General features: G+C 59.7%; 1 protein-coding gene across 1 annotated transcript in view; it reads right to left on the bottom strand.

Moving 5' to 3' along the window:
• Positions 1-15,311, bottom strand: part of CNPY1 (canopy FGF signaling regulator 1) — a 36,320-nt gene extending 21,009 nt beyond the window's left edge. Inside the window, exons 1-3 of the mRNA XM_030297357.1 lie at positions 15,181-15,311; positions 14,814-14,902; positions 12,269-12,381 (exon numbers count right to left, since the gene is read on the bottom strand). Of these exons, the coding sequence (XP_030153217.1) occupies positions 12,269-12,381; positions 14,814-14,902; positions 15,181-15,311 (333 nt within the window). The remainder of the gene's footprint in view (positions 1-12,268; positions 12,382-14,813; positions 14,903-15,180) is intronic.
• Between the last annotated feature and the right edge of the window lie 9,329 nt (positions 15,312-24,640).

Below are 24,640 nucleotides of genomic sequence, written 5' to 3' on the forward strand. Positions count from 1 at the left end.
CTTCCACGGCCTTCCTCAGCCTTCCACGGCCTTCCATGGCTGTCCTCAGCCTTCCACTGCCTTCCACTTGGCCTTTCACATAGCCTTCCACAAACTTCCCCGGCTTTCCTCCACCTTCTGCAGCCTTCCGTGGCCTTCCTCTGCCTTCCTCAGCCTTCCACATGGCTTTCTGCAGCCTTTGACAACCTTCTGCATGGCCTTCCTTGGCTTTCTACAGCCTTCCACAGCCTTCTGCAGCCTTCTGCGTGGCCTCCTACAGCCTCCCGCAGCCTTCTGCTGGTCACCCCTGACTTTTACTGGGTTCATCCTGCCCAGCTCACCCTCTCCCTCTGCAGGTTAGCATTCGGGCACTTCCTTGCCAGATGACACACAGCCCGCACTCAGAGATGGGATAATTCCTTATTGGTATTTCTGTTTCCAAAGAGCTGCTCAGCCGAGCCTTGGGGAGCTCTGGCTGATTTCAGCTTCACACAATCCAGCAACAGGAAACCCCAGACAGAACATCAGGGAGAGTGGTGACAGCTAAAGGGACAGAGTTCCAGGGAAATGCCTCAGAAACAGAGAAGGGGATTTCGCCTTGTCAGTTCCCCAGAGGGCTGAGCCCTGAGCCCCTGAGAATCATCAACCCAGGATGTCCAGAAGCATTAGAAAGGACCTCAGCGGAAAGGGGTCTCCTCCTCGCGGTAAATTGTCCTCTCACTGCACATCCCTGTTCAAGTGTGACAGCCAAGTCGGCTTGCATTCCAGATGACAGAATAGAACAGAATATGTGCAAACAGCAGCCCGAGATAATAAATAGCTCACTTAGATCGATGGCTGGTAGGAGACTCCATAAGCAAAAGTGATACTGAAATTCAGAGAGGAAAAAGAAATTGGTTCTGAAAGTTCAGCCTGATTTTTTAAGCCCATTAATTAACAATGGAAGTTATTTCAGAAGAGATGAGTCTGTGGACGGTCCCGAGGCTGCTTCTTTCCCAGGGTCTTTTTGTCTTTTGAAACGATTCTCGGAGAACCCTTCTTCACCATTTTGGAAACAGGACACGTTTATAAACCATTGCTTTATTTTATGTTACCTACCAACTCCTCCTAAAAATGTTGCTGGAATTTTCCTCCTTCCTTCCTTCCTTCCTTCCTCACTCTTTCTCTCTCTTTCTTTCTCTTTCTTTCTTTCTCTCTCTCTGTTTCTTTCTCTCTTTCTTTCGGAAAATCTTTTCTTTTTTTTTTTTTTTCTTTTTTTTCCAACGTTTTTTTTTTTTTTTTTTTTTTTTTTTTTTTTTTTTGGGACAGAGAGAGACAGAGCATGAACGGGGGAGGGGCAGAGAGAGAGGGAGACACAGAATCGGAAACAGGCTCCAGGCTCTGGGCCATCAGCTCAGAGCCTGACGCGGGGCTCGAACTCCCGGACCGTGAGATCGTGACCTGGCTGAAGTCGGACGCTTAACCGACTGCGCCACCCAGGCGCCCCCGGAAAATCTTTTCTTAAATCAAACCCAACAGAGAAGAATTTGCATTAAAAACTCCCACTATGCCTTTATGAGAAGATGTCATATCGCAAACACGGAAAGTCGTGCCGATGGAGTACCTCCCAGCCTGGCCACAGGCCTCTGTGTGCCTCCTCCTGCCCACGGGCATCTCCAGCCCCTGGGGAACGTTGCTAACAAAGTTCAGCTTGCAAGCCCGATATGAGAATTCACCCCCTCAAATACTGCTTGCGGGACGCCTGCGTGGCTCAGTCGGTCGAGCGTCCGACTCTTGATTTCGGCTCAGGTCATGACATCACAGTTCGTAGGTTCGAGCCCTGTGTCGGGTTCTGTGCTGACAGCGTGGAGCCTGCTTGGGATTGTGTTCCTCCCTCTGTCTCTCTGCCCCTCCCCAACTCATGCTGTCTCTGCCTCTCTCAGAATAAATAAGTAAACTTAAAAAAAAAAAAAAAAGATTCTTTAAAAAAATGCTGCTTGCCTCATCAGAGAACAAAATATGCTAACTTCTTTCTCACTCAGTAACAGCCAAATGATCTCAAACGGATACCCATTCAGACTTGCTCACCTCCAGGTAAGTGAGCAGACGTGTCACCGGGCGGGGGGCGGGGGGCCTTCCACTGCCGCTGGAGGAGCGGAGGATAAACCAGACGGAGCTAACGCGCACGCGGTGCCTGGAATCTTCCGACCCCACGTGCAGATAAGTAACTGCAGACGCGGGGTTTCCCACCGCAACGCGTCACCCCCCGGCCACCGCACCCCGGACAGAGCCGCGCCGACTTCTAATCTCAGCCCGCGGCCCGTCCGCACCAGGCAGGTGGGACCAGCGGACCGGCCGGAATGCGGCATGTCAGGGCCTCACTGACGCAGCTGCTCTGTGTTCACTCCTGGCGCGGGCGGATTAGTCCGAGCAGGACGGGGGACCGAGAACGTCTGTGTCACTTTCCCGAAGGTTCTCAAGGCAGCTCAGTGTTCGGGGTCACTTTAGTTTTAAGTTTATGCCCGAGTGACGGGGCGGAGGCTGCGGGCGACCCAGCTAACAGGCCCCAGAAGGAGCACCCACCCACCCCCGCATCGGGGAGTCCCTGCGACAGGCCTCCTGGGCCGGTTCGAAACCCGGACGGGGAGGGGTGCCGTCACGCCTGAATCCCACCCGCGCACGCCCAGCACAGGAAGACCGGTTTGGGGCCGGGAAGGCAGTGGCCGGGTGGGGAAGGCCTGGGGAAAGGTCCCCCTGCTGGCCCCTCCGGGAAGAGCAGTGGCGCCCCCACGCCCGGGCACGCGGTCCTGCGGGAGAGATGTGCCCTCCCCCCACCCCAGGGCCGCAAGCAGTCCCCCTGGGGTCCCAGCCGGGCCTGCCCCCGCCCCCGCAGCTCCTACCTTCCCGAGGCTCACGCTCTCTGCTCTGTGATGGGCGACCTCCGGCTAAGGTGCCTGTGTGGCGTGCATACACGCACACACACGGGCACACACGGAGCCCGCAGACGCCTGCTCCTGTCCCCCAGGGCTGCATTCTCACCCCGGCCTCCCCGGATGAGATTTGGTGGCAGGGGCGGTTCCACTCTGGGGTGGTGGCCCATCGCGCTGACCCAGAGGCAGCCCCGGCCGGTCCCGGGCAATTCAGAGGCAGGGGCGAGGAGGGGCTGCCAGAGGTTGGACGGGGGGAGGCACCCCAGCCTTGGGCCCTGCAGGCCCAGATGCCCTCCCGGCCACGCGCGGAGCGGAGGGCACCCCTTTCAGCCGCAGAAGCAGGGCTAAGGACCTGGAGGCTTCGCCGCAGGGTCTGGCGGGCGAGGGGAGGTGGAGTGGGTCACCTTTCCGCGGGCGATGGGGGTGAGAGAGTCTGATGTCAGAGGAGGCGGGCGGTTCCGGGTCAGGAAGATCCTCCTGAGCTAAGACGGCTGGGGGGGGGGGGACCGGCTGATGAGGGAACCACCCCCGGGCTGAGCCGCTGCAGATCAGGAGGTGGGGGGTGTGGTGCCAGGTGGGGGAGGCTCCTCCCCCCAAACAAGGGGCCGTCCCCAAGCACCCGAGTGCAGATCCCACACCCCCAGGGTCCCTGCTGTTGCGCGCGAACCGTGTGAGGACATCCGGGCACACCGTGTTGTGGGGGTACCAAGGCGAGCCTTCTCTCCACCGTCCCCTGCTCCCCCAACCCTGCTGCCCCTGCCTCCGGGGAGGCCAGCGCTGCCGGGCCAAGGGCGAGAGTCTCAGGCCAGACCCTTCTGTCCGTGCCTCTGCCGGAGCGGAGCCCGCCGGGACGGGACAGCGGGAGCCCTGGGGAGGCGTTCCAAAGCTGGGGAGAGGCAGAAGGGACACAGGGGCAAAATGACGGAAATACACTGGGCCCAAGAAGGAGTCTGAGGCTGCCCGGAGCCCACCCGAGTAAGAGGACAGCATGTTACTGGACATAAACGGACTCGGATGCACGGAGCGCACACCTGAGTCCGGGCGCCGACTGGCTCCCTCCCAGACAGACCGCCTCCCACCACCCTGCAGGGGGCGCCACACAGCACAGCCCTCTGGGCCGCTGGGGCTCTTTCTGGGGCCCGCTGGATGTCCTCCCACGTGGCCGGGAAGACGGGGAGTCTTCTTCTGCCGTCATCCTCCGGTCGGGGTGTCCGCGCCCTCGGGTTTTCCCAAAGCGGTTCCCAGCACCCCGCACGGGTCTGGAGCAGGACGAGGGTGTCTGTGGTAGGACCGGGCAGGGGCCAGGACTTCCGCTGCTTCCTTTTGTGGGAGCTGACCCAGCAGACGTGTCCTGGGGGCAAGGTCACAGCTGCCGCAGTCACTTGCTGGGCCCTCGGTGACAGCTAACCAGAGTCCCGCATTTAATGCGGCTGCTCCGGGCCGCGGCCTCTCGCTCTCCCTTCTCCTGTGGGCAGCAGAGGGGGCAGCTCCCTGGGGGTCTGGGTGTGCTGTGTGGACGCATCCAAAAGCCTGTATTAAATTCCTTCCCGGGGGCGCCTGGGGGGCTCGGTCGGTTAAGCGTCCGACTCTTGATTTCGGCTCAGGTCACGATCTCGCGGTTGGTGGGTCAGAGCCCGCGTCGGGCCCTGCGCTGACGGCTCGGAGCCTGGAGCCCGCTTCGGATTCTGTGTCTCCCTCTCTCTCTGCCCCTCGCCTGCTCATACTCTGTCTCTGTCTCTCAAAACTAAATAAATACAATAAATAAATGAAATCTTGAGAGGTAGCGTTTCTCTTTAAAAAAAAAAAAAAATAAAGAAGTTTAAAGAAGTTCTTGGGCCGTGAGGGCGATGGAGACAAGACAGCGACACATCGGAGACGTGCTGAAAGCCGCCCCAGCCCCACCCCGTCCTCCTGGTCCTCTCAAAACGTCTGAAGGACAAGCGTGTGCCGACTGCGTTACCGACGGTGATGGAGGACCAGCACGACCACCAGGAACGGAGACTGAACAAATCGGGAGAAGGCCTCGCTGTAGCTCTTTGTCAGGAATTTTGTAAAAGGGCAAATCACGTGTTCCTGGGTGGCTTTCCACCTCCCTGAGAACAACCAACGCTGCTTTTTAGCATTGGAGTTCTTGAAATGACATGGAATTCTTTTGATCTCTCAAAAAAAAAAAAAAAAAAACCCACACTTTGCAAAACATTACAGCGATAATGTGTTCATTATGGAAAACATTTAAAAGATAAGCAAACGGAGAAGAAAGACCCAGTAATACCAAAGATAACCATGACTGCCGCTGTGATGTGTATTCTGGGACGCCCCCCCCCTCCCCCCAGAACAAGCGCATGTACACGCAGGGTCATCCTACACCCTGGCTAATAACCTCTTTTTTGCGTTTAAAAACTGGAAAACATCTTTCTGACTTTTTTTTTCTTTTTTTTTTTTTTTTTTACTGTTGCTGATTTACAGCTTCCTGGGAACATAATTTTATTCATGATTGTTATCAAAGTAACCTACTTATTTTTTTTAAATGTTTTCATTTATTTCTGAGACAGAGAGAGAGACAGAGCGTGAGCAGGGGAGGGGCAGAGAGAGAGGGAGACACAGGATCCGAAGCGGGCTCCGGGCTCCGAGCCGTGGGCCCAGAGCCCGACGCGGGGCTCGAACTCACGGACCGCGAGATCGTGACCGGAGCCGAAGTCGGCCGCTTCACCGACTGAGCCACCCGGACGCCCCAGTAACATACTTATTAAAATGTTGTCTGTGGGCGACAATGTCCGCAGACGAACTTAGAGGTGACCCCCCCCCCAATTCCTGCTTCCTAGGCATGGTTGCCGGCCGGGCACTCCAACCCCACACCGTTTCCCTCTCTTGCTGACCCGGGAATGCAAGGCAGAGCGCAGGGCTGGCCCCCACCCGTGCTTCTGCCTGTCTCCTCAGTCCCCGGCCCTCAGGAACCCCCCTGCCCCCTCCCGCCGACAGCCCCCACTCCTGTTGCCGCCTGTGCTCAAGCAGGCACCCCCAGCAGACCCCGAGTTCGGGTCTCCAGCGAGGGAGATCCCCAGCGGGTGTTTGGGGCTCTCCTGACCACGACCCAGGAGAGAAGTGTTCCGGGGATGGGGGTGGGGCTTCTGGACAAGTTTCCCACGGGTTAAAAAAGGAACGTAACACAAAACTTTCCCCTTCTCTGCTCCGAACGCCGCGATGGACGATTCATTACGTAGGCATATGGTCGACTAAATCATTGGCTGTTGGGGAGACTGAGCTCTGTCTCCAGCCCCCGCCCTCCCCAGAGGTCCGGGTGGGGTTGAAGGTTCGACCCCAAGGGTCACCTCACCAGCATACGCTCTCGTCCCTATCACTCAGGAGATCACAAGGGTTTCAGAAGCCCTGTGGCAGGAAGGGAAGGCAAAGACCAAATACGTGTCTTGTTGCTGTCACACGCGGTGTTCACAGTGGCTAGGGTCTAACTCCTTCCGGGTAAGCACTCTTTGTCTCGTCTCCACCACGTTCAGCAGGGCTGAACTTGCATCCGGCGTCCTGACCTTGGGAGGCCACAGCGTCAGAGCACAGGTCCTGAGACGGCAGTAGCAGCGGGCCAGACCCGGGCCACTGGGGCCGCTGGGGCCAGGAAGACATCCGTCCCCCTGTGGGGCCCTGGGTCCCCGGCCTCGAGAAGGTACAGACCACCGAACTGCCTGCCATTTCTGCCCTGACATCTGGTCTCAGAGAAGTTCTGGCTGCTTCTGTAGAGGGAGGCAGGAATTATTACAGCTCTCTGTTTGGGTATTAATAATCTTCCCAAATGAAATACCTTTCGGCTACTGTCCCATGCTGAGAACAGCCATCTGCTATGGTGGCTTTTAGCTTTTTGGACATGACCCACTTTTTGCATTTCAGCTCGTTACACGGTGTCATGAGATAACAGTTTCCTTTGCCATAAGATGCACTCTGATATTTTATGTATATTTTTACATGCTGGTTTCACCCCACTACACCTATTTGTGACAGACTACAGTCCGAAAAGTATGGAGGGACTGAATTTCCCCTCTGCTTCCTAGCTGGCCTATTACAAAGGCCACACCTCTCACCTTGTTAGCAAACAGGGCCCCCATACAGTTGTACAGGTTGTGCACTGCACAACTTCAAAACGCCGCAGGAACCTGGTGCTATACAGTATGTAACAGCGTGGGGTAGCTCTATCGATAGCAAATGATGTGGCTCTGTCTAAACGGACTTATCAGCAATTAAATTAAATTAATCCTGATTTGCCAAAACAGTGAGTCACTAAAGCTTTCTGAGCCTCGTCTTCTGTATTTTTTTTTAAGTTTTAATGTTTATTTATTTTTCAGAAAGGGAGAGAGACAGAGCATGAGCAGGGGGAGGGGCAGAGAGAGAAGGAGACACAGAATCTGAAGCAGCTCCAGGCTCTGAGCTGTCAGCACAGAGCCCGACGCGGGGCTCGAACCCACGAACCGTGAGATCATGACCGGATCCCAAGTCGGACGCTTCACCCGCTGAGCTCCCCGGGAGCCCCTCATCTTCTATATTTCTAAAATGAGGGTAATTAAGGGTGCATGGCAGGCTCAGTCGGTAGAGTGTGCAACTCTATCTCATGGTTGTGAGTTCGAGCCCCACACGGGGCTTAGAGATTACTTGGGAAAAAAAAAAAGGAAAGGGAGCTAATTAAAGTGGCCTTATTTACTTTGCAGAGCTGTTAAAAGAATTTAACGAAAGAGGCTTTACGTCCTGATCTAAATCATCGTCATCTTTGATCGATGAGATCTACTCTCTTCGAACTTTCCAAGTTTCGCGGTCTCAGTCACGGCAAAGGGGACCTTCGTGCTCCCACCTTCGCCTACTGCACAGAGAAGTGGGTCCTGGGTCCCGCGCACCGAGTTCGGGGTTTCGAGCCGTAGAAGCGAGCGTAAGCCCTCACCCCCCGGCTCCCAGACTCTGGGTCCCCATCACGAGAGCACAAGTTCATTCACGGCCCCTTCCTGGAGGCCCGCTGTCGCGCTTTTCAGGAGAGGATGAACACTTGGTTACGAGGCGATCGTAGAACAGCCGCCTCCGGACGGTGTTGTGCTGTCCCGCTCACCGTGGGTCACTACGACCGTCACAAAACCACGAGGTGACCTAGAGGCTGACGTGCACGGACACGGCTTTGTCACAAGCCAGGGGAAGTATCAGGCGGCGACGGTCCCCTCGAGTGCAGCCAGCAGGAGGCTCCCTCGGCGGTCACCGGCCGGGGCCCTGGGGCCCCCAGGGCGTGCCTCCGCCAACCCCCCCTCCCGCTCCGCTGCAGAGACGCGGCCGGCGACAGGAAGACAAGCACGTCTGGCTCATTAGACAGCCCGAGGCAAAACGCCGCTGTGCGCAACCGAACTTGTCCGTTCAGGAAAAGGAGAAAGGAGACTGTTTCCAACAAAGCCACCAAATCTCTGGGGTTGGTCCGGCACCGGGACTCACTCATCTGTTTTTGAGAGTATTTTTTTCAGCTTATTTATTCATTTTTGAGAGAAAGAGTGAGCGAGAAAGCGGCAGAGGGAGAGGGAGACCCAGAACCCGAAGCAGGCTCCAGGCTCCGAGCTGTCGGCACAGAGCCCGACACGGGGCTCGAACTCACGGACAGTGAGATCGTGACCTGAGCCGAAGTCGGACGCTCGACCGCCTGAGCCGCCCAGGCGCCCCTGCTGCACCGTCTGCTTTTATAGGCCGTCCCTAAAATCGGTAACACTGGAGGCCTTGGAGCGACCTCGAGGATGATGTCATCAAAGCCCAGGAGACTTACGTCTTCGAACCCCAGCCCCACTTGTCAATCTCTGGTAGCCCGCTCAGCCCAGCAGGCTCGGGTCGGGTCGGGGGCCCACCGAGTCCGGGCGGCAAGTGTCGGGAGGCCTGGCCGGTCACAACTCCGACAAATGGGGGCCTCTGCCCACCCGTGCTGGGGTAGGGAGCCGTTGGCGGCTCTCGTGTCCCTCCAGGACCCCCCCACTCGTCCACGCTCACATCTGGGAGTAGGACGCAGAGGAGGCGCTCTCAGAAACCCTTCATGTCCCCGGAGGGGGCCTTTCAGCCCCCGGGCGGTCGGGTTTTCATCCGGGAGGCTCCCGAGGCAGGGGCGGGGAGGGGGCAGAGCTGTGGAAGGAGGGGCGGCCGATAAGCTGTGCTCTCCGGGAGTAGCTGGGCCTGATTCCGCCTGAGGGGGACCTTCGCGCTGAGCATACTTCACAAGTACTCTGAAGGTACCAAGGAGTACTTAAAACCCGGTTCCGGGGGCTGCCCCCCGGGAGTCGATTCCTTTCTTGCTCAGCTGGAAAGAACTCCCGGGCAGAGAGCAGGTCTCACTGGAAGTCGGCTGGAGCCCCGGAGAAACAGGGGTGTCCAACCGGGTACGGCACCCCCCCCGTCCAGTACCCTAACCCTGCCCCAGCCCCACCTGAGTCCCGCCCAGTCCTCCGAGGGACGGCTCTCCCAGCGTCCCCACCGCCCGGCACCTTGCCGACGGCCACATGGGCCGTCCCGTCTGGGAGCCGGTGGTGGTAGCCAGCCGGTGACCTCGGGGGTCGGCAGCCCCTTTTGCTCCCGTGCGCACGGAGTCGGGGGACGAAAGACTGAAACCAGGACTCAAAGCAAAGCTGGGTCAGAGCCGGAGAGGGCCAGGGAGATGGCGCGGCCACCAGACGAGGTGGGGCCGGCGGGCGGAGGGGGGGCCGGCGGGCAGGTGGGGGCAGGGGCCATCTGCAGCCCTGCACAGGGCAGCTTTCTCCCCGGCCGTCCTGTGGGGGCAGAACGTGCACCAGGAACCCCCTCGGGTCTTCTCACCGAGTGAGAACTGGTCCCGAGCAGGCCCCCCCGTCCACGCCACCCTCCCCACGCCCACCCCGCTGCGGGCCCCGATTCACAGCGAGGAGCCCTGTGTCTCTCAACCACACTGCGCAAGGCCACCTCGGGTCGCTTCACCCCGTCCCCCTCCGAACATGGGCTCTCTCGGGGAGCGCCCCCACCCTCCCTCTGAGGACGGGGAGGCTTTCCAAGGACCTTGGGGTGTCGGCTCCCTCAGCTCGCAGATTCGCGTTTCCTTTTATCCTCGGAGAAATGGAATGCAAAGGGGAAGGAAAAAGCAGAAAGACGCAGGAAGGTGAGTGGCCTCCTCCCTCGGGCCAGCCGCGTCCCTGAGACCCAGGAAAGGCCCCGGGCGTCTGAGGCCTCGCCCCGCCAGGGCGGCTGGTCCAAACCTCCTCCTTCAGCGTCCTGCCAGGCACCGCTTTTGCTCTTCGCCCAACGCCAAGCTGAGCCCCCACATCCTGCAGGCTCGCGGCAGAAGGGCAGAGAAATGCCTCTGAATCCACACCAGGCAAGAGCCGCCTGGCCCCCGTCCAAGACGGGCATGGGAAGGGCCTGACTTCCTGCCGTGACGCCCCCCTGCATTTCCAGTGTGGCGAGCGGCCGGCCCAAGAAAACAGCGCCACGGGGTTTTGGATCACCGCAGGGGAGAGTTTTCGCAGGCCCCGGTAGCTTCCTGGGGAAGGTGGCAGGGCTCCCGAAACCATGAGGGCTTTGGGGTTATTCTGCTGCGAGCTGGCCAGAGGTGGGAAAACCGACCCGCGCCCCAGAGCTGAAAACCACACGGTTCCAAACGCGGGGCTCGAAAGAGCAGCCTTCTGGCCGCCCCACATGCCCGCGGGAGAGCCCTGCTCCAGCCTGAGACCCAGGGCGCACCCGCTCCTCGTAGCAGGGACTCTGAGGTCACGGATGCGCAGGACGATGGCTTTCAGATCGCTCTGCGGACCGACGGTTTGGGGCAAACGTCGAAAAAGTTATTTCAAGTCGACGGACTCAGAGTGGGATGTCCTGTGGCAAGAGGAGGAGGGGAGAGGAGGCCCGTTTTCTCCAGGTAAACGCGGGCCCCTGTCCAGAGGGCCCAGGGCCTCTAAGCCAGGCCTGGGTGAGAGCCCGGAGGCGGGAGGGCCCGCGGGTGCCCCGGCGAGCCCCCGTGCGGCCCTCCATCCACCACGGGACCCCAGGCTCTGCGCACCGGCCTCATTCCCTCCTTCTGCGACCCTCTGGAGTCCCCTGTAACCTTTGGCCTGTTACCCTGTGAACAGAGAGGTCTTCCTTCGTCCTGGGCGGGTGCCCGACAGGTAACCTGCATCGTAACCTCATATGATACTAGCACCCGGTTATTTTTGACCGTGTTGGCCTGTGCCCGGGCCTGCCTGGCTATGGGACCCCGCTCCGGCTGGTGCCAGGGGCCCAGGGCCGCTCCTCTACAGGCTGCCGTGACCGCGCGGGGCCGGGGGCACCTGGGGATACGCGGCGACCACCGCCGGCAAAGGAGCCGCGCGGATGTGCCCGTGATGCGGGTAAGCACGGTCCTTCCGGTGGCACGACGCGAACAGCGAGACCTCAGGGCCTGTCCTTGTCTGTGGCCTCAAGACGCGGCGCACCGGAGCGCCCCCCCGCTCCCTTCGCCAGCAGGCGCGCGGGCTCCTGACGGAGGTGAGCGTCGCGCTTCGGCCCCCGTAAAGGCTGTCGTGTTCACACAGCGCAGCCCCCCGTGAAGTCCTCGGCTGGACCCGGCCCCGCCCTCCTCCCTCTTTGATGGGCACAAAACCCCAGAAAGAGGTGGAAACGGCAAACAGCCCACCTCGAAGATTTGTTCTAAGAGTGCAGTGCACTGGCCAAGCGGCGAGAAGCCCCAAAGCGGCCTCCCCTCAGCTCTGAGCGACTTAGGCCACGTCAGGGAACAGCTTCACTCGTGTCTCGCTTAGGATGACATCACTGTCGGCTGGCGTGCTGGGAACCTCGGTGCCGGGCGGGGGAGGAGACAGGAGCCCGGCTCCCGGCGGCCCCACCCATCACACCCGCGGGTTCGGGGCGGCCTCTCTCTAGGGGGTCTCTGTGGGGGAACAGCATCCTGTCCCCTCACACAAGAGCCCCCCTCTGTCCTGGAGACGGGTCTCGCATTCCCCCCCCCCCGCCCCGGTAGAAACCTGTAGGTCTCGGGGTGGGGGGGGTGGAGTCTGGGGGAGGGTGCTCCCGTTAGGGGGGCTCGAGGCAGCCCCCCCACCCCCAGCCGCTCTGGGCCCCCCGCTGGCCTCGCCCAAGAACCATGGAAACGCTATTTTTATCCTGATGAACAATAGTGCCGAAATGTCTTCCGACTTGGCAAGACACAAAATTTAGGTGCTGGGAGAGAGACTTCAATTTCAAGCTTAAAGATTACTTTGGATCCCCCAGGACTCAGAAGCAATTTAGAGCTGATACCCTGAACAAGAGGAAGGTTACAAGATTAAGACCAACTGCTGTTTGGATAAATGGTTGGTAATTGCCCATATCCGCAATTATACACTGGCACATAATTTCTTTTCCGCTACCTTTCTCCTCTCCTGCGTCCCGTCAGGATTTATTCGGAAGGAGCCCACCTTGGTCGTCTTCTGCCGAGCCTTGGTGACGTCATACTCCACCTCGTCCATCAGGGCCCTGCATGCTAGACAAGACACGAAGCGTCTGTTACCTCCGGAAGGCGCAGAGTAAGGCCGCTCGGAGCCGGTCGCTAGCTCGACCCTCAGCCAGGGCGTCCCCGTCAACAGGGAAGGACTCTCGTCCCCCGACTTTCCATCCACAAGCACAGGTGTGCAGCTTTTCAAAGACAGGTTTGAACCGTCTGAGACTGAGACCGAACGCAGAACCAACTGAGACTGATTTTCTTTGTATGGCCCTTTGTACTCTGTGGTTTTTAAAACCATGTACGTCTTACGTATTCATTTAAAATATGCATGTTTGGGGGCGCCTGGGTGGCTCAGTCGGTTAAGCATCTGGCTTCAGTTCAGGTCATAATCTCGCAGTTCATGGGTTGGAGCCCCGCATCGGGCTCTGTGCTGATGGCTCGGAGCCTGGAGCCCGCTTCGGATTCTGTGTCCCCCTCCCTCTCGGCCCCTCCCCCACTTGTGTGTGCGCGCGTGTGCACTCTCTCTCTCTCAAGAATATATAAACATAAAAAAAATTAATAAAAAAAATAAGAAAGCATATTTAAAAATGTTTAATGTTTGTTATTCTTGAGAGAGAGAGAGAGAGAGAGAGGGAGCAGGGGAGGGGCAGAGAGAGAGAGACAGAATCCGAAGCAGCTCCAGGCTCTGAGCCATCAGCACAGAGCCCGATGCGGGGCTCAATCCCACAAACTGCAAGATCTTGACCTGAGTCGAAGTTGGATGCTCAACTGATCGAGCCTAAGTATGCTTTTTTAAGGAATAAATAAGCCTAAATAAGCCCCTAAAGTATGCTTTTTTAAGGAATAAAGACACAGTTGCTCCTAGTCTGTTAGGGATCCCCAAGCCTCCCTGGGTCGCATTCATTACACTCAGGGAGCCTCCGCCGTACGGGAAAGGTTGGCCCCAAACTGAGCCCTGCTCCCAAATGACACACTTTTGCTGGATTTGAAATCGCAGGGAGCCTCTGACCCGTACCTCTTACGGGCTATACGGCGGGTTCGGTCCCTTCTTTCCAGACACTGCCTCAGCAGCTGAGAATTCTCACCAGTAACAAGTAAATGAAGCGATGCCTCCAACACCAGCCTCATTTGCTCAGCAGAAAGCAATTTTGGACGTGCCGTCTCTGCCCAGCCGTGGCTGGGGGATGTGAAGGCGTGATGGAGACAAAACTCCCCCATTCGGACGAGGCGTAAGCAGCCTCAGACTTGAGTCTGTCTGACTCAAGTATTTCCGAGTCTCCCCGTGGGAACAGCACTGCCTTTACCTGCCCACGAGGTGAATTCTGGCACCGTAGACCCGACCCGGTTCCAGCACCGCGTCCTGATTGCACACGGGACCGGGATGGCCCAGGGCCCAGGCGGCCCGATGACGACGACAAAGGCCAAAGTCCCGATGGTGACCCACACCAACACTGCGGGGGCTCGCCGCCCTCCCGGCGTGGACCGAGCTGTGTTCCCACGCGCACAGCCCGAGACCGCAACAGTCCTCCTGGGTCCCTGGGACCACACGCGTCTCATGGCGGGGATTTCAAAGTGTTTTGCCAGCTCGTTTGGGGGGCAAACTGTTGGTGGCTTGAACCCGTTTTGCATAAGTTGTTTTGATGGCTGTTTTGATCTAAGAAAGGAGTTGCGGACACTGGGGAGGCTGTCAGGGGGACGTCATCAAAACCGAGGGGCTGAGGAGGGCTTGTCAACATGAGCACAGGGAGGGGCCGTCATCACGCGGTCTCTGGAAACTTCAAAGAATCTGAGAGGACTCGGGAAGCGTGTCCGGCCTGGCGAGTCTGCTCCTGGCCGATCTGAACAGCTCTCCGGAGGTCCTGGACACCTGTGCCCGAGTGGCCAGGCCGCTCTCGGTGGCCAGGCCAGCTACACGCCCCGGCAGCGAGGGACCTACGCAGGCGGCTGGCACCCCGCTTTGGCCGCAAGGACTCACACTCCCCAGAAACAACAGGTAGTAAAGTGCATCTTGGCTGAACCTGGACTTGACGGCCTTCCTCCCGCTTTCCCCAGAACGATCGTGGAATTCATCTGTCGTTGGTTCGGAGTGCGTTATTTCGTCATTGGCTTATTAGGAGACATTATCTGCTTTGCTACTGGCTTGTGAAAGAGTATTATTATAAATTACAATGCCCGCCATGAACCTGTGTTAAATAGATGACCGGCAAAGAGCGTCTCAGTCTCCGGGCATAATTTTCCCCCAACAAAACAGCCCCAAGGCCGTCACCAGCGGGGCATGGAAGGTGTGTGGGTCCCTGCCTAGGCCGTCCGCTCAGCGCTTTCTGCCTCCCCCGGCGGGTCTCCCCCCACCCGGAGAAAGAACGCGGAGCCTCAGACAACACGCGCGTCCTTTCCGGCACCTGTACGGCCCCGGGTGGCTCTAGAAGTTGTGTTCCATGACCTTCCTTCCTGGAGAGAGAGCTGGCGCTTGCCCTTGGCCCTGGGGTCGTCCCCTCCCTTTCCCACCACGGGGGCCCCGATGAGCTGGGCCAGGCCACGGGGACCAGGCAGCCCACAGGTACTGCAGGTGAGCGGCCGCAGGGGCTGGTCCCCCGCCAACCCGGACAGCGATTCCCCATCCCCTGGAAGAGTGCTCAGTCACTAGTTTGAGTTTGCCAAATCCCGGGCGAACGTAAGCCTGTGCCTCCTGGGCAGGAATCGGGGAAGATGGTCACACGCCAGCCCGATGTATGCTTATTCCCTCAACCTGGGTAAGGCGTCAGGCACCTGCAAGGCCCCTTCGCCCACCCTCTGGAAGAGTCCCGATTCCCAGAATCCCACCCTGACCTGGTGACCCACCTGGGATCCTTGAGGTCTCTCTGCTCTGTGTCACAGGCCCAGGTTTCAGAGTCCAGCCTGATCAAAGGTGGCCTTGGCTCTCGAGAGCCCACAAGGCTGGACGTGGCAGGTACGGGGTGTGCCGGGGCCATCGGTCATATGTTAACACCTGTTCCCTTCCACTCAGTCCCCAAGATTCGGGGCCACCGAGACAGCCATGTAAAGGATGTCTCCTGAGGACGGGCCCCTGGAGGGGCTGAGCTGATGGCCGGGCCCCTGGTGTCTGGGAGGCCCGTGTCTCCTGCATCTCTGCCCCCTTGACCCCGGGGTGGGGGGTGCGGTGGGAGGGGCCACACCCACTGGTCGAGCAGAGCATCTCAGGGTCAGAGGTGACCCCCCCCCCCCGACACGGAAGGCTCTAGCTTCTTCTAGGACAGGCTGGGAGGGAGGGGGGCCTCCCCATGGAGGGGCGGCTCAATGAGAAAAGATCATTTTAGATTTCTGCCCCAGGTCACAGAACAAGTTAACAGAGTCACATCAGCGACCTGGGCCTCCAGATTTCCAGTCCGGTGTTAATTTAAATGTTAATCTGAAATCTTCACTTAAGTCACTGGAGTTTTGGGTTTATTAGAGCAGGCGGCAGGAGCGAGCCTCATGGGGGGGTTGGCGGGTCACGTTGCCTGCCAGAGGGCGAGCCCTCCTCCCCGCTGGGCCTGCCAGCCTCTTCCGTCTGTCTGCCTCCTCCCTTCTCCCGTCCTTCCTCTCTCTCTCTCTCTCTCTCTCTCTCTCTCTGTCGGAGTGAGATTTGGCAATGGCAAGGAGGTGGTGGCGGATGTCACGGCACATTCAGCCTATCCCGGAGGAGCTCAGGTGCCGGAGCCTTCTGGAATCGCCTCACACCTTCCCAGCCCTGCAGTTAGTGAACCACGTGGCACCGGTAGCCGGAGAGCCTCCTGGATGCGGGCGTTTACGCAGGGGACCAGGCAAGGGCCGCGAATCAGGAATCGCGGCCGCTCTCCGCCCGGCCCCGCTCTGCACGTGCCCTGGAGACTCGTGGATCAACCGGTGTTCGGGCACCTGCTGTCTTCAAGGACAAGCGCAAGGTACCAGGAAGGAGCAGAGAGGGAGAGGTCACAGACCGGGCCCTGGAAGGAACCCGCACTTGACCGGGGGTCCGTGAGCAGCACTGATGTGAGAAGGAGCCGGGGACATGAGGACACGTGTGCAGACACCTCGAGCAGGCAGGGCGAGTGAGGGAGGCCGGGCCAGGCAGCCCGTCCCTCAGCCGCACGTGCAGGGGAACCCCAGACCCACCTTGGAAGGGGCCGAGCCGCGGGCCCCGGTCACAGGCTCTTGGTCGCTGCTGGGGGTGTGGCCTGCCTCTTTGACAAGCACCTGTGACCACACGACGGCCACTCAAAGACCGCCCGGGGCGCCCGGGTCCGCTTAGTGGAGCCCGACACCTTTAGGGGGAGACGGAGCCCTGCCCGCTGCTCCCCACGGAGGGGAGGACACGTCGGGGAGAAGGGAGCACCACCCCCCACCCCGCCGACGAAGCAACACGCGTTCTCCTACGAGCAGAGTGGCTGATACCTGAGTCTGTCCGCAGCGCTGTGGGCCCAAGACCTCCAGAGGGTGGTGGAGTGTTGGACAGTCCCACTCGGGAGTGGAGGAGACACCAGCCCGGCCAAACCCACGTAGAAACAGCGACCCGGGGCCCGGCCACGCGCCTCCTTCCTGGGTCCTCCTCCCCTGCTCCTCACCGTGCGGTGCGATCGTGGCTCCAAGAGGGACGGTCCACAGCCGACACCCGGGATCTGTGAACGTGACGGAACTCGAGATAGGGTCTCTGCGGACGATCACGTCACGGTGGGGCCTTAATCCGGGGCGCCTGCGTGGCTCAGTCAGTTAAGCGTCAGACCTCAGCTCAGGTCATGATCTCCCAGTTCATGAGTTTGAAACCCACATCCGGCTCTGTGCTGACAGCTCGGAGCCTGGGGCCTGCTTCCGAATCTGTGTCTCCCTCTCTACTGCCCCTCCTCTGCTCATGCTCTGTCTCTCTCTCTCTCAAAAATGAATAAACATTAAAAATTTTCTTAATAAGAAAACATGGGGCTTAACCCAATGTGACTGGTGTCTTTATAAGAGGAGAGACGCAGAGACAGACATGGGGAGGGCACCTGTGAGGACAGACGCAGGGTCTGTAAGCCAACAGTCCCCAGCCACCACCAGAAGCTGGGACGAGGCCTGAACAAACCGGGACGTGCTGAGTTTGGGCCTCAGAGAGACGCCCCGAGGACACACAGGGACGGGCCAGGCTTGGACCGAGAGGGGCCCGTCCCGAGGAGGCCCAGCGTCCACCTCTAGGAGGAGGTGAGCCGGGGGGGATGTGTTTGGGCGGTGGGGACACGTCATCATAAGAAGATGTTCTCTTTTTCTCATTGTTTCTCGTTCAATATTATGTCTTAAGCATTATCTCCACTTGCTGCGTTGTGATGACTTTTTAAATGTTTGCTTCGTGCCCCATCAAGTAGATGTACCGTGATTTTCTCCGCTCTCCTATCTGTGCACATCAGGTGCTCCAAGTGTCTAAAAATGCATCACGTGGGCTCAAAAATTATCTTCCTTTGCAACACAGCTGCCTTTTCCAGTTAACCCGGAGCCATCGCTCAACAAAACACTTGTGTCCTGACTCTCTTCCAGGCGCTGGGCCAGGGTGCAGGGCGGGGAGGAGGGAGGACGGGGGAGGACACAGAAGGGGGAAGAGCCGCGTCCCTGCCACGGCCACGGCCAGGGTCCCCACGACGGGGTCCGGGAGACAGGAGCGCAGCCGTGCCCCGAGACCGGCGGGGAGGGGGCGGGAGAAGAGGACACGCCCACCACATTCTGCCCCCAGTTGGGGGGACCCGCACAAGGTGGAGCTTCCGTAGAAGTTCCGGGGGCCTCGCAGTTTTCACTTTTGCGGTCTGGGAACAAGGAGGGGCCTCCCGGGAATGGAATCGAAGCGTGGGCCCCACCCCAGATGGTGAGGGAGCCATCCTGGCCCCCGGGGGGGAGCCGCCGCGGGAGGGGGACCGCGCGTGAGGCCAGCCGAAGGCAGGGAGCCACTCGTGCCTGTGGGAAGAGTCGGGTCACGTCCAGGCCTCCGGTGTGGGGCGGTGGCACGGTGCAGCGGCCCCCGTCGGGGAAGATGGGAGGCGCCCCTGACAGAGGGAGCGGGAAGGCCTGCGGGGGGTGAGGATACACCTGCCCGGCGAAGAGTGGAGGGAGCTGGTCCTCGGGAGAGGGGGTGTCTACACCACGGCACCGCAGTGGAAGAACGTAAGGTGAATTTGAAGAACGATCAAAAACGGTGGCCCGGGGCCTGAGTCCGTCAGAGGACGACGGCGCCTGATGAGGCGGCCGGGGTGGGCAGGGACCAGGCAGACCCTTGCGGGCAGAGGTGAGGAGGTACGTCTTTCCCCTCAGCCACATGGAACCCCTGCGGTGTCGTAAGGTGTGGCTTGATGTGATTTGTGTCTTCCGGAAACGATTCAGCCTGTCGTTAGAAGAGGCGGAGGGGACCAGGGTGGGTGCAGGTAAGCCAGCTGATAGGCTACCGCACCGGTCCCAGCAAGGGATGACTGTGGCTGGGATCACAGTAAGCGCAGAGGAGATGCTGAGAGGTGGACGACCGCGAGAGGTCTGTAGGAGGTAGCGTCAGTGGGATTTCCGTTCTGCTTTCTTCTGTGGTGGTGACACAGCATTCCTGTTTGGTTACCGGCAGCCACCTGTGTCAGAAAACTGACTCCCTCCCGGGTCAACCGCAGTTATTCCACGCGTGTTGCCGGTTGCTGGTCTGGGATTGCACAGGTGGAGGGGCTCTGGCCGAGACCCGGGGAGAAGACTTTCCTGTCTTTCACAAAGCGCAGGCACGTAGGGGCCCCGTCCGTGCCGCTGCACAGGAGGCAGTGTGGGCCGTCCCGAGGGGCCAGCAGGAAGGTGGAGAGCCTGGCTGTCTACCGACGTGTGGAGACCGCCACGAGCCGCTCTACTCCCGGGCTCGCTCAACTTTCTCCTCGTGGGTGAAGCCACTTCGACTTAGGGCGAATGTCGCTGGCTTGCTTCTCACGCCTGTCCTGTCTCCTAGGGTGGCCGTAACGACCACGGACGGGGCTCCCACAGCAGACAGTCCTCTCCCACGGTTCCAGAGGCCACAAGTCCACGATCAGCTACCAGCCGGGCCGGGTATCTCTCCGTGGGCCGTCCGTGGCCCCTCGTGGTCCTTCCTCTGTGTGGGCCCATGTCTGTGTCTAAAGCCCCTCTTCTTACAAGACCAGCCACACTGGACCGTGAGTTACCGATTACAATTCACTGGTCGTTAATCACAAGCCTAACCCTCACTCGGGTTACGGTCCCTAAAGACCTCTTTAAAGACCTTGTCTCCAGGGGTTCCTTCCGAGGCACAAGGGGCGTAGGGCCGCAGCCGACGAATTAGGGGGGCGCACAGCTCGGCAATAAGGCGGGAGGTTTGCTACCACAACCAGGACGGCCACGGGGCAGCGGCTTCAGCACCGGTTAGCTCAGCACCTCGAAGGTCATCTGTCTCCGGGTCTGGTTCTTCTCCAGACTCTGGCTTCCCCTGCGTGGCCGCGAGACGCTGTCCCAGCAAGGACTGAGCCGTTCTGTTGCTGCACAAAACCGGGGTTCGGTTAGCGAGGACATGCCCCGCCCAGAGGCCCCCCCCCACCCCCCACCCCACTCGCCCCTGCCGGAAACGCCCTCCTACTCCAGGCTGGTGTCAGCACCGGGCAGGGATTCAGGGAGGCAGCAGGTGGGGAGGGGTGAGGGGAGGAGGAGGCCCACCAGCTGGCTGGGAGACAAAGCCCAGCCCGGAGGCTCATGCAAATACCGCCGGCCATCCGGCTCCTCTCGCCAGCACATCTCCACGGCAACCCATCCGCGTGAGCGACTCCCCATCGAGTTTTAACCCAAATTATATTTTCCAGGCCTAAAATCGGCGTCACTGTGAGAAGGAGAACTCGTGCTAACAACTTTAGGAGGCTCCGGATGTGAGGCAAAGAGAGATCAATGGCAAAAAAAAAAAGGCAAATCTTACAATATTTTACTCAGAACCCACCCCACAGGCGTTTTCCATCTGTATGATTTTAAGAAAAAGAAGCGATGTTAGGCTTCGTTACTGCTGGTGTTTGTTTTCCGGGGAATATTCTAGTTGCGCTGTAATTCTATTTACCTACACTCTTACTCAGTCATCCTTGATGTTCGGGATAATGGCCTTTAGTCACCAAGGGAAGAGCTAATTAAGAGCATCAAATGCTGTTTACCCTGGGAGGAACGTGGGCAAACACACAGCCGAGAGATTTCTGGAAGTAGCAGCACACCGGTATCCCGTCGGCCTTCAGAAACCAGAGATCCAACCAACCAGAACAGCACCGGAGGCTCACTTGAAAATCGCTTTCTTTGATTCAGCTGATTCTCACCGGATGGCTCTTCGAAATCTTCCACCGGACACCTCTGGAGCATTGACTTCCTTCCGTGAGATTTGACAATATTAAGAAGAGTCTGGAAGAAGCTTAAAACAGGCCATTGTGATCCTTTGGGTCGCTGTCAGTTAAAGCCCAGCGCACGTGAACGTAGGATCACCGGGGACCGTGGGCCTGGAGCCACGGATCTGGACCCATCCACGGGGGGGCCGGGCTTTCGTCCGTGGGGCGCTTCCGGCCTCAACGCCGTGCTGCTCACTCCACAGGCCGTGACACTGACCCCCACGGAGCAATGTTGTCGTCATCCCGTTTTGCTGACGGGGAGACTGGAAAGTGCCTTGGCTCCTGAAGAGCCAAGATTCAACACCAGGTACGTCTCTGGAGCTCACGGCCACTTTACCCAAACGCCTTCTGGGCAGAGAGGCACTAACGCGCCCGGGGTTGGGGGGCAGCCGGCAGGCGGGGCGCCTTCCAAGGCCAACAGCGAGCCCGCGTTTGGCCACACCACCTCCCGAGGGCTCTGGAAAGCCCGTCGCGAGGCCCACCGTTTCCACTGGAAAAGGCCTGGTGTGGAAGAAGCCGAAAGACAGGGCTCGCCGTGAGTCCTAACAAGCCGAGCGAGAAATCACCCAGGCTGACTTCATCTCGTCACGGCGAGCCCAGCACTCGGGTCAACGCGACCCACCGTAACCAGGGGCCCCTCCGGTCCTGCCAGGAGTCTTACCTGCACGCCTCCGTCTAAAGACGCCCGCTCTTCCCAGGAAGAAAGCCATTTCCCAAAAAAGTGTCAAAACATGCCCCCGTAGGTTCTAAAAAGGCCACGGCTCTCCTGCCCACGGGGGGGGGGGGGTGGGCCTCTGCCTCCACGGAGAAAGCCAGGGAGCACTCGTCAGCGAATCCCACTCGGCGGTCCCACTTGGGGCGAGGAACCTGGCCGCTGCAGAGCCGGCATTTCCAGAGAGTGACGTGCTCGGCTCTTCGAAGGCTCAGGCTTGATTTCCCCGCGTGGGCACAGACCCGCCTGTAGAGGGCAGAGGGAGGAGGTCCACGGAACCACTGCTTCCTAAGCCCCGCTTTGGTGGCGATGCCGGCATTTGAAGGTACCCTGGGGGCCGGGCCCCGAGCCGGCGTCTGGTGCCCGTTCGGTCAAACCAGTCACCCTCCCGGCCGGCCGTTGCGTGAGCGTCGCTGAAGACGTCCGGGATCCACGGGGCCACGGCCACAGAGGCTGGCTGAAGACGTGTCTGCCCCCAAACCGCACGACAAGCCAACTCCTGCGACGGCCCACAGCCCAAAGCCACCCTCCACTGATACCAAAAACTCGGTCCACTCAGGTAACCGAGGGCAGAGGGAAGGAGGACGAAGGTTTACAGTGAGGGATGGTGGGGGCGGGCAAGCCATTGCACCAAGCATTTCGGCTTAACTCCCCAAACCAGCCCCTCATGAGACATTCTCTGTAGGTCGAGAACCTTAGGGAACTCCCCCCCCCCCACCACCGCTACCGACCCTTTATGAACACGAAACAAAGCAAACATCATGCAGGTTTCTTTTTTCAACCAGGGTGAATAACCATTATATCTCCGCTCTTAAAACGCCATCGTTATGGCTTTTAAGTGAGGATTCAAATCGGAGGGAAAAAGCTACTTTAAAAGCAGGCAGCTTTTGTCTCTTGTGTATTCCACAGGCAAACCCGGGTAAAAGCAGGTTTACATTTTTAAATCAAGTGCCGAGGGGCGCCTGGGCGGCTCAGTCGGTGAAGAGTCTGACTTTGGCTCAGGGTCACGATCTCACGGTTCGTGGGTTCGAGCCCCGCGTCGGGCTCTGTGCCGACAGCTCGGAGCCTGGAGCCCGCTTCGGATTCTGTGTCTCCCTCTCTCTCTGCCCCTCCCCTGCTCTGTCTCTGTCTCTCTCTCTCTCAAAAATAAAGATTTAAAAATAGATAAATCAATCCATCGATCGATCAGGTGCCAAGGACTCAGAGAAAGACTCACAAATCACGGCCGCCACACTAACGCACGCTGCTCTTTGAGTACCCACGGTGTGGATTCTCAGAACACGAGACTGGCCCCTGCCGGAACTAAGGGGTGTGAAAAGTAAGCAGAACCCAGTACGTGGTCTTCCTTAGAGGGGGGTGAGGAAGGGGCGGCCCCGCAACAGGGACAACACGGCGAAGCCCTGGTTTAACTGTCGGCGAAAGGGAAGCCTGAAGGTTAGCATCAGGCGAGGAGGGATCCTGCCGTCAACCGTGAAGGTATTTGAAGAGAAGGAGGCGAGTCACGTAGCATGCTGGGTTATCGTCCCCATTCGCTCAGCCCTCTGTCCGTGCTATTTGCTGCGTACATTTGCAGTGTCCTGGCCCATGCCTCGCCGCTGGCCCAGACATCTGACGTGCCAATGGACTGTGGTAGGCGCGACAGCCGTCGGCTCTGAGCCTGCGCCTCCGAGGCATCATTTGCCTCCACTTGCCCCGTGACCCTTGCGGGAGAAGAACGGGCCCCAGGCGGCCGGTGGGTCAGAGGAGAAGGGGCCACGTCCGGCGTATACGTGGACCCACCCTGCCCCTTGCAGCCGCCTGCTGGGCCCCGTGCCATTAGACTCGCGATTAGGCAGCAACCGCCGAGGGACACCGCGTGTGAGCGGGGCGAGGAGTGGGAGATCGGGTTACGAACGCGGATTGGTTTATACGGTTCAGGGTCTCATCTGTGCCCCGGAAGCTCCGACATTTCATCAGTCACGTCTGGGAAAACCTCTCTGTTGAAATGTGTGTCCAAGCCAAGGAAGAGCCGAGACCTTGGAGGCTGGTGCTGGGGTTTTTGTGATTTGCTTCCCGGGTCTAGGAGACTATGGAGCAGCCCAGGGAAGACGGGTGTCTAGAAAGACCCCCGAATGCTTGCATTTTCCTGTAGCTAAAGGGGCGGGTCTATGTTGATGTCCTGCACTGGCTCCCGCTGGCTGGCGTCTGGGGAGGGCGCTGGGACCCGAGCCGCCTCGTCTCCCGGCCCCCGGGGAGGCGGCGCTCCCTGATTCCCCGCTCTGGGTGGCGGCGAACCTCTCGTCCTGGCCAGCGGACTGTGAGCGTGGGCGCCGGTGTCGCTTGGGGCCCCGGCCTGCGTCCTGGCCAGGACCCGCCCAGCTCGGAGCGCCCGCAACCCTGGGGGTGGCCGCGCGACGTGCATGTGGGGCTCAGGGGTCGTTGGTGACCGCCCGAGATGCGCGGGTCTCACCTACCTCAGACCCCGTGCGATTCGGAGCTGGCAGGTGGATCTGTGGGTCTGGTCGCCGGCCTGCCCAACTGAAGGGACCCCCAGGGAAGCAGACCCCACTGGGCAGAACCAGGGGCCCCACCGGCCCCGTGCATAAGGAAGTCGCTTGCTACTATGGCTCCTGGCCAGGACACCCGTCCCCCGAGGCGGCTACGACCGTGGTTCCTGGGACACAGGCTGGCGGGGCCCCGGGGGCAGGTGCGGCCTGGGAGCGGTCTGCTGTTGCCGTCTGGGAGCTCTTACCGATTTGTAAACAGACCTTGCATCTCCATTGCGCACTGAGCCTCTCCAACGATACGGCCGGTCCCGTCGTGGGGACTCCGTGACCAACAGCTGAACACCAGCTCCGAGCAGGGGGTCTGAGCGGAGAGCCAGCCCTCTGTGCTAGGCCAGGCTGGGGACCTGGGCCCGGGAGAAGGGCACCGAGGCCGGGTGAGGCGGGAGCCACGGCTCTGGGCCGTGCACAGCAGTCAGACCTGAGAGCCAGTTGGGGACCCCGCGGCCAGGGGCGCCGGCCCGGCACATGTGAGGCCTGGCGGTGCGAGGGATGGTTTCCCCCAGCACTCAGGGTGCCGGCCCCCGGAGGCCGCCCTATGAACACGTGCTCGCACCCACAGTTCTCTATGGGGCCCTGGGGCACAGAGTCCCGTGGCTCGGAAGCAGTCGGCGCTCAGACTGACGGCCACACACAGTGGCAAAGCTGGGGTGGGAAGGAGGAGGAAACCAGGCAGGAAA

The sequence above is a fragment of the Lynx canadensis genome, chromosome A2, assembly GCF_007474595.2.
Source record: "Lynx canadensis isolate LIC74 chromosome A2, mLynCan4.pri.v2, whole genome shotgun sequence".
In the NCBI taxonomy this organism is placed as follows: Eukaryota; Metazoa; Chordata; class Mammalia; order Carnivora; family Felidae; genus Lynx; species Lynx canadensis.